Source organism: Tubulanus polymorphus, chromosome 1 (genome assembly GCF_964204645.1).
Source record: "Tubulanus polymorphus chromosome 1, tnTubPoly1.2, whole genome shotgun sequence".
NCBI lineage: Eukaryota > Metazoa > Nemertea > Palaeonemertea > Tubulaniformes > Tubulanidae > Tubulanus > Tubulanus polymorphus.
This window is the reverse complement of record NC_134025.1, coordinates 2,687,045-2,701,830: the sequence shown is the minus strand read 5'-3', so window position 1 is coordinate 2,701,830 and position 14,786 is coordinate 2,687,045. Positions and strand designations below refer to the sequence as shown.

General features: G+C 35.6%; 3 protein-coding genes across 3 annotated transcripts; 1 reads left to right on the top strand and 2 right to left on the bottom strand.

Moving 5' to 3' along the window:
- Positions 1-162: 162 nt before the first annotated feature.
- On the bottom strand, positions 163-3,079 carry LOC141914110 (uncharacterized). Its single transcript, XM_074805386.1, has 11 exons — positions 2,978-3,079; positions 2,567-2,741; positions 2,401-2,484; positions 2,284-2,331; positions 1,783-2,160; positions 1,467-1,614; positions 1,185-1,370; positions 925-1,101; positions 745-838; positions 512-659; positions 163-425 (listed from the first exon to the last, which is right to left on the bottom strand). Exons 1-11 carry the CDS (start codon positions 3,003-3,005, stop codon positions 230-232), a joined length of 1,662 nt encoding a protein of 553 aa, XP_074661487.1. The 5' UTR covers positions 3,006-3,079; the 3' UTR covers positions 163-229.
- Positions 3,080-3,166: 87 nt separating this feature from the next.
- LOC141915358 (leucine-rich repeat-containing protein 9-like) lies at positions 3,167-12,605 on the top strand. The gene is made up of 33 exons (XM_074806851.1): positions 3,167-3,193; positions 3,716-3,792; positions 3,877-4,095; positions 4,170-4,310; positions 4,411-4,474; positions 4,556-4,626; positions 4,701-4,883; positions 4,970-5,125; positions 5,320-5,370; positions 5,453-5,577; positions 5,671-5,802; positions 5,881-6,063; positions 6,142-6,265; positions 6,341-6,467; positions 6,546-6,606; positions 6,680-6,744; positions 6,830-6,963; positions 7,044-7,183; positions 7,262-7,448; positions 7,560-7,748; positions 7,877-8,143; positions 8,282-8,392; positions 8,473-8,661; positions 8,738-8,836; positions 8,924-9,046; positions 9,124-9,299; positions 9,614-9,677; positions 9,769-9,926; positions 10,011-10,302; positions 10,683-10,877; positions 11,093-11,228; positions 11,444-11,582; positions 11,667-12,605. Exons 2-33 carry the CDS (start codon positions 3,727-3,729, stop codon positions 11,692-11,694), a joined length of 4,395 nt encoding a protein of 1,464 aa, XP_074662952.1. The 5' UTR covers positions 3,167-3,193; positions 3,716-3,726; the 3' UTR covers positions 11,695-12,605.
- A 162-nt stretch (positions 12,606-12,767) lies between these two features.
- On the bottom strand, positions 12,768-14,698 carry LOC141914090 (KIF-binding protein-like). The gene has a single exon (XM_074805374.1). The coding sequence runs from the start codon at positions 14,599-14,601 to the stop codon at positions 12,787-12,789; it is 1,815 nt and encodes a 604-aa protein (XP_074661475.1). The 5' UTR covers positions 14,602-14,698; the 3' UTR covers positions 12,768-12,786.
- Positions 14,699-14,786: the final 88 nt, after the last annotated feature.

Genomic DNA, 14,786 nt, shown 5'->3' with positions numbered 1-14,786 from the left:
TAAATATATTATCTTAATCTACACGTTGTAAATTGCTTTTAAATGGCTTGTAGTAGTAAGGCTTAAGCAGAAGTATGTACTTTTGGTGCGGGAAATTCACTAAAAAGTTTTATTAAAAAGATTAGAAACATGATATGTATAAATGATCAATAATTTTCAAGATTTATTGGCATTCATAGATGTGGGAAAATAACAATATAACACAATAAGTAAAAGTTATTCATAGATTTTAAGCTTGCAAAACAGAATTTGATTGAAATATAGCAGTTTTCCTGTGAGAATCTTCGATATCATCCAAAGTGTTGACGACAGTTTCGTGATCTTGAAACATCTTTGGAAGCGTTCCAGTACTCTTTCTAGTTGATCTTCTTACTGGTGTTACTACTGCTGATGGTATATTCGAAGGACTCAAGCGTGTGCGCATCCTATTATTATCAAAACACATATCAGTAAATTCAGTTTATCATGGAGAAAGTGTTTCATCAATTATTAGATTATTTTGTTCATTCACCTTTTCAAAAGTGGTGTATTTTCAACTACTGTGTATTTGATTGTGGAAGATTCAAATATATTCTCTTTGTTAAGTTTATTCGCTTGTCTTTGAGATGTCTGTGGAGTTTTGTAGATTAAACGATCATCATTTTCTGCGGTTGGTGTCTCTGATATACATGAAATATAAACATTATTATACAAATATAATGTTATTGTTTGATATTTTCTTGAAACAAAGTGAATTTTTTTAACCTGGAAGATCTGATGATGCTTCAGAAGATATCGTAGCATCTGTTTTCATTTTAAGAACAAATTCTCTCAAAGCCGAAGCCATTTCTTCTCCAGGCTACAAAATGAAAACACAAGTAAAAACAGAATTAAATCTTTTTGAAACCATATTAAGTATTTTTCGATTTCAGGAAAATTAAATACATCAGCTCTGTGTATTATAGCCAGTTCAAACTCAGCCAGTACATCGTTATCAGTTTTATCTGGACTTTCCGCAATTATCTTAATACGATTCAACCAATAACGCGCTAATGATTTCAGAGATGGAATTTCTGCAGCCATTTCATCGAGCCATTGTATAACATTCTCACTGGGACAGCCCTGAATGGAGAAAAATTCAATTTTAAAGAACATTATGCATAGATGATAGATGTGATTATTATAGGAAGAATTATTTTACTTACAGCACTGTATAAATTCATGCATTCATCCATCATTTCTTCCGATTTTTGTAATATTTCTTGGTTATCACTTACAGTAGAATGCTCACTATTCGTCGATGATGATTGAGTTATAGAATTAGATTCAACTTCATCATTTAAATCAGGCAGTAGATTACGCTGAATATTTTCATTCCTCAAACAAGATTCCTAAAATGAAATACACCTATATTAAATACACCTCACATTCCAGAATCTAAAATCTTCAGAAAGTATACGATTATTTGGATGATTTTTCACACGAACCTGCTTTGAAAGTTCATCGACTGAAAGTCCTCTTTTCGCTTCATTTTGTTGTTTCCTTTTAGCCGACACATGAGCACCGAAACACATCAGGTGATTGTATCTGCTTGGAGTTTTTCCTTTAGCTTTAAGCCAATCATCTAACTTATTTCTAAAAGAACATCAATTGAAGAATTCAATGTGATTTTGGACGTCAATTCAATAAGACCTTTATCTGATTAATACATGCGCACTTGGAGAACTCTTCATTTTAAAAATGCCTGTGATGGAAAATGTCAAAAGAAATACTTTTTTCTTTTGCTTAGAATTGTGTACCAACCTCATTGATTGCTGCTCCACGTGTTTCGTTTTGAAATTTTGAAACCGTGGACTTTTACGAACAGGCGAAACAAAATGAACTCGTAGTTTCTGAATAGATCCTGGCGGAGCTCTTTGCACGGAGTTTTCTACTGCACTATTCCCAGGTTTCTGACCGAGAAAACCTAATGATTTTGATCTCGAATGACGTTCATTCAAATCAGTTTTAACTGTGGTTGTTTTATTCCCCATATTGCATTTCACGTTATTGTTAACAGTTGATTTCGAATGTAAGTCTTTCAATTGATGATTTTTTCCTGGTGTTTTTCTTCCATATCCTGATGATTTCACAGTTTGTGTTTGATATATCGGTTTTACTGATTTCGAATTTGCGTCTTTCCTGAAAAAGAATAGGCCTATTAAAACAAAATGAGATTCAAATGACTAGTTTGAGCTAAAACTTGAGCTTGTCGGATTGAACACAGACTGAATATAAAAATCTCTGGAGACTTTGTTTGCCTACCTCATTAGCGTTTCTCCTTTATTTTCTTTCCATTTGCGTAATTTATCTCTAAAATAATAATCATTGAAATAAACCATGGAGAAAATCCTAGAAAATTAACGAAAAATTAACTCCTACCTCATAATATCATTGGCTTCTTTGAAGGTGTCTTTGTCAGTATTTTCTTTAGTAGAAGGAACTGCAGCAACAGGAGTTTTACAGCTTGAAAATGAGAAAAAAAAATTCTCCATATTAAATTCCCAGCAGGTATTTTTGAAACAAAATAAAATGTTTCTAAGTTTACCTCTGTAAAGCATTGAAGCTATTTTTCTTTGAGTTAACATTCTTTGATTGCAGATAATTTCGTTTCTTTTGAACACAAGAAGTTGTTGCAGGTTTACATTTGGTGAATTTATTTTCAGACGACTCCTTTTTCTTCTTTTCCTTCCATTCTTCCAACCTCTTTAGATAAGCAGCTTCTGCATAATATCAAAAATAGTTAAGTAAGTATTTCAATCAGCAAGCCAGCTATAAGTATAAATTCACTGACCACTCTTCAAATCCTACACCAGCCCAAACTTCGGGGTCTATGCTTTGCATAATAAAATAAATTTGATTTCTACTTTTGTTGTAATTTCTGTAATTGAGTGTTTTCTTTAATATTTCACTGTTTTCACAGTAATTTAAATGATCAAAATACATAAATATTTGATACCTCGTTCTGCTTTGCTCGTAGGTGCCATATGGGAAGGTTTCTAGAGAATAAGGTGTAGAAACCAAGAAAAACAGACAGTTTTTGGTTCTGTTTTAAATTTCCCGCAAACACTTCCGGGTTGTGTATCTATAGAGACGAGTTTCGGTTTTAACCAATCAGATAGCTGGATATGGCTTCAATATGGCGGAACAGGGATAGAAAAAATATTCAACAAACGTAAAGAAATTGATTTAGTTCTTGTTTGATACACTTATTGATGCACTTTACCTGCCCAGAGAATAGTCCTAACGAAGGTGCTCCAATCTGACGTCCCCTAACTAACCCCCTGGCCTTTACACGATCAGTTTTCACTAAAATTTAGCCACACAAGTTATTAGTAGGCTAAACGATAAAATTACTACTTAAAAAATACTACTCTACTTCCCTGGCCTACTACTGAGTTCTAATTAGTTCTTCGAGTTCCTAAAAAATGGGTAATTCTTTCTTTTGGCATTTTTATGAATGGTAATGACTGTGACCTGCCTTTGACAATTCTATGACATTTATGTTAATTAGTTAAATTTGGTAAGCTTATTCCCGGCCCAGCAAACCAACCAAGGACTAGGGCTAGAGTCAGAGACAACATCACTGAATGCCACTAACTACTAGAGAAGTCACAGCCAATTGAAAAAGAAAACTAGTTTGATATAAGTTTAGGACCTATAGCGGTTTCAAGAGCTGTATTCTATTACATTACAGGTTTATTCACTATGGCTACTGCTGAAGATAATATACCTGCTGGTAAAGAAGATGATGATGAATTGTTGAAAGAATTGGTAATTTTAGTTTTCTCATTTTTGATTGATGGACGCTTTAGATTCTAAGTTGATGGTTTGTAAGGGAAATCTATTTCTTTGTAGTGTCTGACAAATGGAGTCAACATCAGTAAACTGGGCAATGAAGGACCCAACATTCAGAGAATTGAAACATTCTTCTCTGGTTACCCAAGAATTACTGGTCTCCAACACTTTCCGAATTTGACCTGTTTGATAATAATGGGTCAAATGATTGAAGAGATCACGAATTTGCCGGAACTCAAATCTTTAGAGGAACTTTGGATCGCTGAATGTCAAGTGAAAGTTAGTTCTGGTATCATATCATAGTTGTCCGTGTTGACTTTTCACAACTTGAAATAATGTCTGAATATTTCCAGGACATCCAAGGTTTAGGAACACTGACAAAACTTAAGAAACTATTTCTGTATGGCAACAAGATACAAAAGATTAAGAATATAGAGCATCTTGATTGTCTCGAGGTTCTATGGTTAAATGGAAATAGAATATCCAGAATTGAGGTGAGAGATGTCTCCCTTAAGATATCACTTCAGGCATTATATAGGCCTACAGGATGCAGTTAATCGTGGAAAATGTATTTGTTTTATCTGAAACTTGCAGGGATTGTCGAATTTGAAAAGCGTGAAAGAATTGAATTTAGCTGAAAATGTAATAGAGAAGATAGGTGAGCTCCTGTTTATCACGCAGTATGTCAATATTGTTTTGATTTAGGCGATTCTTTTCAACATTTCATTTCATTTTTCAGGAAACTCACTTAATGGTTTCAATGAACTTTCTTCACTCAATCTCTCCGGCAACAAACTGAGTTCATTTAAAGTAAGTTAGAGAAAATCTCCAACATATTTTACTTTTGATTGAGATGTCGTTAAGTTTTTTGTTTATTTCTATAGGATATAACAAATCTCGCTCAGCTACCAGCATTAACAATGCTTTACCTAAAAGATCCACAGTACGCTCCAAATCCTTGTTGTTTGCTGTGCAACTACGCGACGCATGTTCTCTATCACCTTCCGAATTTGATTCGTCTTGATAATCTTGATGTGTCATCGAAAACTTTAAGAGATCTGGCCGAGGTAATGTAGCAATTGTGCAAAGTTTTGGCTCTAAGAGACAACTGAAACTGGACGTCGGAGATGCTTAGTTTTTCTATCTCTTTTAGACGACTGTTATGAAGAAAAAAATGTTTTATAATATGAAGATAAAAACACTGCAAAGAAACACTGCTGAACTGGAGAGTATTATTGAATCTGAACACAAAGAAATGTTACAAACTCCTCAACTTCGACTCAGAACTCTACATTCAGTTATAAAAGATGTAAGTTTTCAATCTTCAGTATTCCAGAATATTACTACTAGCTCAAGGAAACTTTACGAGATAATTTTTCATTTTTTGATGTGTTTCAATGTGGGGTTTTTGTATTTTCAATCTATTTGTAATCTAGGCTTTATTAATGAGATTTCTTCTTACTGCCTGGTATGCTGAATCCTAAGCAAAAAATTTTTTTTTAGCTTGAACGTGAAATTTCCGAAATCGTTGAAAATGAGCCTGAAAAAGAAGATGTAAGTTGTATCAAATAGAACTAACTTCATTGTTTTATGCTTTGTAACTTATTTCATCATTTGTCAAAATGTTCTATTTAAGAACGCTAGTGGTGATGATGATAATGATGATGTTGATGAAAATTGTGATGCGGAAGTGAAAAAATATCAGTTGAAAATCAAACTATTAAAGGAAAGAATCAAAGTTTGGGCGAAAAAATATAATGAGTACGTACCGAACAATTTGTACCCTTATATGCTTATAATCTATTCATATGGAAAGATCTGGTGAAATTCTCATGAGTTTTTCCTTTTTTTTAGGGTGATATTCTTCTTCAAAGAGAGCTGTGAACGAATCAGATCCTGGTTCTATTTGTGCGAACAAAGGCTTCTAGCAGAACTGGACACTGGTGGAAATGTTAGATTTGAAGATGGAAATCTCAATGATACATGGTCTGTTTTATGTCGGTATACATTCAATTACTTATAACGTATAGTTGAGAAATTGTGATGATTATTTTTCTATGAAAGGTTTTCGTCGTGTCACGATCTTGTTTTGTCACGTTTCTGCGTGTCGGACTACAGAGATCACAACGTCACCGGAATCAAAATACATCGAATTACGCGAGTTCACAACCGCATGTTGCGAATGAAGTTTGAAGAAAAGTTGGCGCGACTTTCAGAAGACGACCAAGATATCTACTGCACGACAAAGTATGTTTTATCTCACGGAGTTTAATGTGATCGATAGTTGATTGAGCTCTTTAATAAGTGATGGTAATTTTTACTCAGGAATCCATCGTACAAAAAACTATTGGAATATCTATTCTGGGTTTGGGATCCAGAACTTGCCGGTGGACATATGGAACCAAAGAGAGTGCTCGAAGAAGGGTTCATGGATGCGGAGAGCTATCAGGTTTGTTTCTATATCTGTCTGTTCAACGATAGGCGTCTGGTCATCATGTTTTCACAGTAATTCAATGAATTCTAGCAACTCGGTAAAGATGGTGGGGTGCCTATGACCAATAGTATGATTTTGGCTGAAGTACATCGTATGGCACACATGAGGAAAATATCTCGAACAAAGACTTGTATGGACAACTGTCCATTTAGACAAGGTACATATACCATAATCATATATGGTGTACGTAGACACTAATAAGATACTTATTCTATAAAGTTCCTTGCATTTCTAGGTCAGATTATAGTGGCTAAAGTTTATGTGGGAAAACGTCAGCAAGTTTGTGACAATAAACAGTAAGTCTGAGTCTGAAGTAACTTAAAGGTAAACTCAAACTAAAGCTGTACGTTGATTGTACATTTATTTCAGAATAAACAAAGTATTTTATCCTGGTTGTGATTCTGTTTATCGACCAAAGAAGCATGATAAAACATGTAAGCAAGAAAATTTGACATTGATATACAGTTGTACTTTTGACAGCAACCATCATTTCTGAAAACATTTGATGGTATATTTCAGGTCGGGCTCAAGGTGTCCCGGGTACGAGTTCTGGTAATAATTGTGACTGCGTTAATAAACAATGTGAATGGTTCTTCTTTGATAATGAATTAGTTATACCTGAGTACGTTGTTGACTTTGAATACATAACTAGGGTAAGTTCCGGCAGGATCGGAGTTCATTCGTTATCGGTTCATCTACTCGAGAATCTTCATTTATTTTTCTCCCATTTCAGTTAAAACCGAGGAATCCTCTTTTCCAAATGACTGAAGGATTGTTATCAAACAGTGAATATAAAATCAGTCACAAATTCCCCGATGCTCCAGACGATGCCGATGTTCTCGAGGAAGACCCAGTCCCTACGCAGAGACCACGGTTAGTTATCGTACCTACACATTAGATTATTATTAAGAATAGTGCCGTGGATTTAAAACCGATTTTGATCCTTTTCAGATTAATCACTCTTACCGATGAATTGATTCTGAAAATAACTGGTGCTAATAGTCTGACAAGTGTTACGCGTTTAAATCTACATGGAAACGGTTTGACGAAACTGAAGCAACTACAGTCTTTATCATCTCTGAAAAAACTGATTGTCAGCTTTAATGAACTCTCAAGATTGGATGATCTTAATCACATGGTAAGTGGTCGGGTCCACTGATCAAGTGCCAGTACCTGAGATGATGCTCATCAGAACCTCACCTTTCAAAATAATCATAGATGATGTAGCTAATATGATGAGTTTTTTTAGCATTTAGAGTACTTGGATGCCAGTTTCAATAAGATTGACTCACTGGAAGGATTCAAGGGAATGAACAAGCTGAAATATCTGGATATTAGCTGGAATGATCTTCATTCGACTCGCGATGAGATATCTGTACTTCGTAAACACGCGCAAGGATTAGTGACTCTTGATCTACGGGAAAACAACTGGCAAAAGGTAATATAAAATCTAGACAAAATGATAGTAATCCACTTTGTATATTTATTAAAAGTCCATTTATATCGATAGAGAGATAATCTTACAGTACAGATAGATACAGAAAGAGAAATTCCTTTTCATTTTAGCCGGACAGTTTAAGGTTAAGAGTGATTGGTCGTTTAAAAACGTTGAAGACACTAAACGGTGAAGATGTAACGGAGAATGAATCGACCGCAGCGTTTCGAATGGCTGCTGGATCACGAATATCTCAGGTTTTATTACTATCGCACTCTCGACTGGACACTTCACGACCGAGAACTCTCAGTTTACAACCGTACGCTCAAGTTTTAGCTCAAACTAGTCATTTGAAACCAGATCGTCTCAGTGAACAGGATGGAATTTGGTATTCAAAGGTAACATCGTCGTTCATTGTGCAGCAAGATCTGAGGATCTTACCTCAAAATTACGCCGGGAAGGAATGAACTACTGCGGAACTGATTCGATCCACAACTGTGGAACTGGTTTATGATTTTGTTTCTCTCAATTTTTAGGTTACCGCTCTTCATCTAGACAATCAGCACATCAGTAAACTGTCCAACTTGGATCGCTTAGAAAATCTACGCTGGGCTTCCTTCAACAATAATGATATCACAAAACTCGAGGTACATGTATCAACAATGAATTTAATTGGAATCAATTGTATCTTTCCTTCATTATAACACACATATTGTTTTTCATTTAGGGTCTCGAATCATGTATTCATCTTGAAGAACTTTCGTTGGAGAACAACTGTATTTCTAAAATTGAAGGTTTAAGCAGACTTGGAAGGTTAAGACGGTTAAGCCTTGGACACAACTTCATTACAAGTTTAGACGTGTCTTGTTTCGAAAAATTACTTAGCCTTTACTATCTATCCATTGAAAATAACCAGGTATATATCATACAGATTCAAAGACATTTTCACTTGTTTTAACATGTATTAATGCAATTGTTCGTTTCAATTTAAGATAACATCATTGAATGGTATACAGAAATTGAAATCATTGATGGAACTGTATTTCGGAAATAATTGGTTGTGTAATATTCGAGAAATCTTCTATTTGAAGGTAAAACATATTTCAAGACCCACACATATGTATTCGATATGATAAACCATTTTCATTATTATTGACTGTATTTGATATATCTTACAGCAATTGCCTAATTTCGTGATACTCGATCTTTATGGAAATCCAGTTACGAAAGAGTCAGAACATTATCGCCTATTCATCATTTATCATCTGAAGTCTGTAAAAGCGCTCGATGGTATAGCCGTTGTACGTACTCAACAATTCTACGTCTATTCAATTCATCAATCTATCATAACATTACGACATATACCTGTTTTGAATAGGAATTGTCGGAAGGAGGAACAGCGAAAGATACGTTTGGTGGAAGATTAACTCAAGATTTTGTAGCTGAAAGACTCGGACACGCAAACTTTGGTGAAGTACGAGAATTGAATTTCCCAAATTGTTTCATTCGTTCTGTGGATCTTGGGCTTGCAGAACATTTCAGGAATCTGCGAAGGTATGTATCATAGCTTTTTTTTTTTAAATTTTTTTTTAACACCCTCAACCCGCTAAGCGCCACACAGGGCATTATAAGCAGGTTCGATGTTTCTTTTTCCCAATCGGGGAGGGACCAGAGAAAAACCTTCGACCAAGAAATTCTGTCACCACCAGGGTTTGAACCCATAAACCCTGGATTGACGAGACCAGTGACCGGCGGCTTAAACCACTTGGCCACTGGGCCTCTCAAATGTATCATTGCTTTTACCAAGCGTTTATGAATTTTGCCAATGATGGTTTAAATATCGTTGTTGTTTTGATACATTTTTACAGCATTAACCTAGAAAACAACAACATGACTTCATTCAGCGGTTTGATCCATTTGATAAATCTCAGGGTATGTGAATACTTCTCTTTGATTACTCACAATAAGATGAGCCTGTGTTTGAGAATATAATAAACTGCATATTGCGGTATCTATTATACAGGTTTTATGTTTGAACCACAATCACATTGAATCTGTGGTTCCAAAACCGAAAACAAACGGCAAAGCGAAGACTGTGCAAAGTATCAACCAAGCGAACGATTTCTTGAACCCTGAGAATTTCACACCACTACTAGAGAGTTTAGAGGTTTTGCATTTAGGGTAAGTATTGCTTGAATTTACTGATTGGATGACTTGACCAAAGGTAGGATTTAAAAAAATATTTTTATCATCTAATTTATATAGTTACAACAGTATAAAAGATATGGCACAACTACAGCTGAGCAGACTTACAGGATTAAAGGCTATTTTCCTGCAAGGAAACGAAATCACAAAAATCGAAGGATTGGAAGGTTTACAGGACTTGAGGGAACTCGTTCTCGATCGGAATAAGATTAAAAACGTATCGGAAGCTTCGTTCCTGAATCAGTGGAATTTACAAGAACTTCACGTCGAGGAAAATCGCATAAAAGATCTGTCAAATTTGTCGATGCTGGAAAGTCTTCAACGTTTATATCTAGGAATGAACCGTATACAGGTAAACCCATTCATAGATTCCTTCCTTGGCTTAGATACTAAAGGAGTTTGGCTTTGAAGTCTCAAACTGTAAATCTAAAATTTAAGTACAAACCTATTCTATTGATTCATACCCAGCGCCATACTTATCGAAATTCATCATGACGCTTTACACAAAATATAAAAGCATGAAGATAGTATAAGGATAGAATTCCATAGATTATTTGATTTATACCCAGCGCCATGCTTATAGAAATTCATCATGGCGCTTTACACGAAATATAAAAGCATGAAAATCATTAAATCTTAAGATTATGTTTAAAAGCATCAATAGACAGGCTTTTCTTCATATATTCGAGGATAGAATTCCATAGATTATTTGTATTACTCTATTGAAATTAGGATATTTGTGAATTGGAAAAACTCGAAGCTTTACCGAATCTGCTAGAAATATCGGTGGTGAACAATGCAGTAGCACGTCGATTATTACACAGACCGATGTTAGTATTCAGAATGCAGAATCTACTGGTAATTGATGGAATACCGGTCAGTGAGGAGGAACGCACTAAAGCTGAACTCTACTTCATGGAACAACAAGTGAGTTTAATTCTATCATCCACATTCAAGTTTCATAGATGTTTGCGCAAAATAATTTCCAGGAATATTTTTAAATTTGTCAGTTATCGTCATGGTTTCACAGTTTCAATGGTAGTTATCACCCAAGTTTTCCCCTAGATACTCGGTCCGTTTAACAGCTCCCAGGGATTTATACTGCATTAATCTCTGAGTAAAACCGTTATTTTCTATATCAGATTCCTCAGTTGAACAATATGGAGAGCACTTTACCTGGTTTAGGACAATATAAAACTTCAATGCCTGTAAAAGTGACGAATGTACAACTTGCATCACCGGAACGGGCAGCTGCAATGTTTCATGAAGAAGATACTGGTAAATATTTCAAATGAAACTTCTCTCTCGTACAGTTCAATAGACTGTGTGTGTTACCTACGAGCAATCATCTATGGTTGCTCTTAGGACGAGCAATCATCTATGGTTGCTCGGAGAGATTTTGTTGGCCCTGTGAGATTTGAAGCAAGCAGACTAGAGTCTACTGTAGAGAAGTATATGATTGCATTGTTTGAACTGAATATTCTAATTATTAGGTAGAAGACAGGTGAATGGACGTGAAAATCAACGTATAACCAGTAATACAACTAGAAGTGGTACGGTTCTATATCAACCAGGATCTCACTCTACTAGTCGCTCACAATATCAACTTAATCAAGATTCTAATATGGACCGGTAAATGTTTCTCAATCTTTAACTGAAATAGGATATTTGCAACAAACTAAGCCAACTTGACTTATTGTTCTATATATATTCCAGGTACAATAATCGTAATAACCGAAGATGAGACCAAAAGGGAGAGAGAAAAATAGCATCTCATGCAGCATGGACTAACAGTATCTACCTGCGCTTCATCCAGGAACTGATGAGATTAAAAACGATCCCTACTCTATGGTTAGGTTTTCAGTAATGAAATCTCTCAGAAAAAAAAACATTTCTGTATGCTTATACAGTAGAACCTACTCAATCCAGATAAATACTGTGGCACACTTAAGCAAGATGGAAAGTAAATGGTCCGGATTAGATGAAAATCCTGATTAAGAGGATTTGACCAGATACTGTACTTAAGAATTGTTTAAGTTGATTTTATATGCACATCAAATGTTGTCATAATTAGCTTTCTCAGAATAATCCGTCCATGTACAATTCAGGAAATGTTATATTTATGAAAAGTTTTACGATATACACCTTGTAATATATTATCAGGTCTATTTTTAATGAGAAGTTTATAACAAATTTTTGATTGTACTGTAAATGGTACCATTGATGTAGATTGTATGGGAGTTATTTCCAGATTCAGAGTCTATAAAAATGTATCCTCTAAATATAACCCAGAGAACGAGCTCAGCACACTAAAGCCTTATAGAATGAAGCATTTTCACATCATATACAAAAGCACAATCTATTTTTCTAATATTTTCACTAGTGTTGAAATGATATGCATAATAATTGTGAAGATTTAATGAATCAACAAGTGTGTTCACAACAATATTTACTTAAATTTAGCGTGTTTTAGGCGACAGGAGATCAGTACTGAGGATTTTATTGTCCTAGACCAGTGTCAATAGTTCAATGCAGTATACAGCTGACAGTGTTGACATTCCTGATTCACTGTAGACTTTATCTACATCAGTTTGAATTCTCTAACCAAACAATTTGTCTTGAACAAATTATATCTTCCTCAAAATAAACTTCATATCAATTCATTCAGAAATGTCTTTTTCCTATGTTATTTCGTGGCTTTCCTTGTCGAGGAGTGAAAAGTTTATTTAGTAATGATAGAAAATCGGAAAAAAAAAAATAATAAATCGTCAAAAACTAATAAAACGACTATGAAATATTATTTTATTTCATGCTAAGCTATGTTACATGTATAAGTCTAATAGCCAGCTTCTGATCTGATTTTATCCATTTTTGCAGGAAGTAGTAAAACCATTTCGGAACAAACGTCCAACTCTGACGGAACTCTCTCAATAGCTTCCGGATTTCTATCACAATATCGAACGAGCATGTCGTAATGATCTAAAGAACTTTTCAAGTTTTTCAATCGGTTAACCGGCTGGAAATCGATGATTTTTGAGTAAAGTCTGCCCATACAGAACCAAGCTACTAAAGCCGGCCTCAAATCATTATCGGGGAATTTTTCGGGATATTTCTTCTCGGCAGTTTTCAAAGTATCCAAGTACATCTGATAATTTTTCAAACTCTCATTCACGAGACTGTTAATCTTTTTGACCGCGTGCGTAGTCGGTGGTTTTCCGCTGCATTCCAAAATGGCTAATTTCAGGTCTAAAATCGTGCTGTAACTTTCGGCAATTTCATACATCAGTTGTCTACATACGAGCAGATAATGTTGTTTATTGATCTGATTTAAGAGATCTTCGATCATATCGATACGTCTTTTGTGCATTTTACATTGTCGTTCTAAATCGGGTTCGAAAAACGCGAGAAGTTTGAAGATTTTACTGTGGTCTTGAACGATTTCGATATAATCTGAGCAGAAATCGTCGATTATATAAAACGATTTCGACGCTTCGATACATTTTTGCGCGTACAAGAAAACTTCTCGCGCCTCCGAATAATTAGAGACGCATTTATCGGTTACGAGAGCTTCGTACCGAGCTATCTCGATATTAAACGGAGCGATACTCGGAAACAAACATTCATCCGATGCAGCTGCTGTATCGGTTTCATTCAATTCATCCATTAACCGATCTCTCGATGTTTCCAGCAGAGTTAAAGCGTATTTAGTCCAGCATCGTTTGATATCGGCTTTCGCGCGAGGAACTTTTTCTTTCATATCGATATCGGCCTGAGTATCGGCGCTCGTAACCGGTCCGAGATTCTCGACGGTTTTGATTTCGTTATCGATACACGAGGCACTCGCTAGACAATGTCTGGCGGTCGTAAAATCGCTCTGCGTCATGTAATACTGCGACAATGTCGCCGCGTTTAAAGCCCAGTCTAACGGTTCGTACTTTCCGGTCTCCAACTGACGTTTTAAAGTCTCGTGGCAGCATTTCGCCGATTTCTCGTTCTGTTCCAGTTTACCGTAAACTTGCGCTAGATAAAACAACGTATTCGTATAAGTTTCATCGACGAAACTTTTTCGCTTCGGTATCGAATTCTCTTCGTTCGATTGGACACGAAATAAATCGTCGAAATGAAGAGGTTCCTCGGCGCTATCATCCTCGTTGCTTGTCGTAAAATCGAAGTATATATTTTGAGCTTTGATTAGATATTTTAAAGCTTCTTCGTAATTTGCACGTCCCGCCCAAACGATGCCCAGCTGATTTAGTACGCACTGTCGTAGACCGGTGCTTTTTCTTTGAAACTGTTTCGACTTCACATCGTTTTCAAATACGCCCAAAGCCGCGAGGAGCATTTTGCAACCGGTTTCAGTTTCGTCCGTATCTGCGAAATTAATCCCCATCTGTAAACCAACGGCGGCAAGAATTATTTGGATGATTTGATTTTCGTCACTGTTTGGTTCACTTTTATTCAATTTGTCTTTCATTTCAATTTCGATCTGCGACCAGATTTCTCGAGCTTTGTACAGAGATTTATAAGGATCGATCTCAGGATCGGTTTTTGATTCTTCATTGCTCAGTCTTTCTGCTTCGATAAATCTATCGCGCACTTCATCAGTTACAATTTCTTTCAACATATTCAGAAGATGATCTTTAACATCCATTGTCGATTCAAACGATTCCTTTTAAGTTATTAAAATATGCTAGAGGCTAAATGGATTTTTTGATGTGCAGAACTGTCAAATTCTCCGGAATCTGAAAAACAATTTTATTGAGCAAACGATGTAACAAATAAAATGGGTTCGGTATATCCTTGCCTGCCAGGGTTCGATATCGCTCACATCGGGGA

What these genes read in the sequence shown, in the direction of transcription:
- LOC141914090 (XM_074805374.1), bottom strand. Translation starts at nt 14,601, where the DNA reads ATGGATGTTAAAGATCATCTTCTGAATATGTTGAAAGAAATTGTAACT.
- LOC141914110 (XM_074805386.1), bottom strand. Translation starts at nt 3,005, where the DNA reads ATGGCACCTACGAGCAAAGCAGAACGAG. An exon ending in TACGAGCAAAGCAGAACGAG is followed by an intron (nt 2,742 to 2,977) that starts GTATCAAATATT and finishes GATATTATGCAG; the next exon opens with AAGCTGCTTATCTAAAGAGG. An exon ending in CTATAATACACAGAGCTGAT is followed by an intron (nt 839 to 924) that starts GTATTTAATTTT and finishes TTCATTTTGTAG; the next exon opens with CCTGGAGAAGAAATGGCTTC.
- LOC141915358 (XM_074806851.1), top strand. Translation starts at nt 3,727, where the DNA reads ATGGCTACTGCTGAAGATAATATACCTGCTGGTAAAGAAGATGATGAT. An exon ending in ACAAACTGAGTTCATTTAAA is followed by an intron (nt 4,627 to 4,700) that starts GTAAGTTAGAGA and finishes TTATTTCTATAG; the next exon opens with GATATAACAAATCTCGCTCA. An exon ending in TTAGAGGTTTTGCATTTAGG is followed by an intron (nt 9,927 to 10,010) that starts GTAAGTATTGCT and finishes TAATTTATATAG; the next exon opens with TTACAACAGTATAAAAGATA.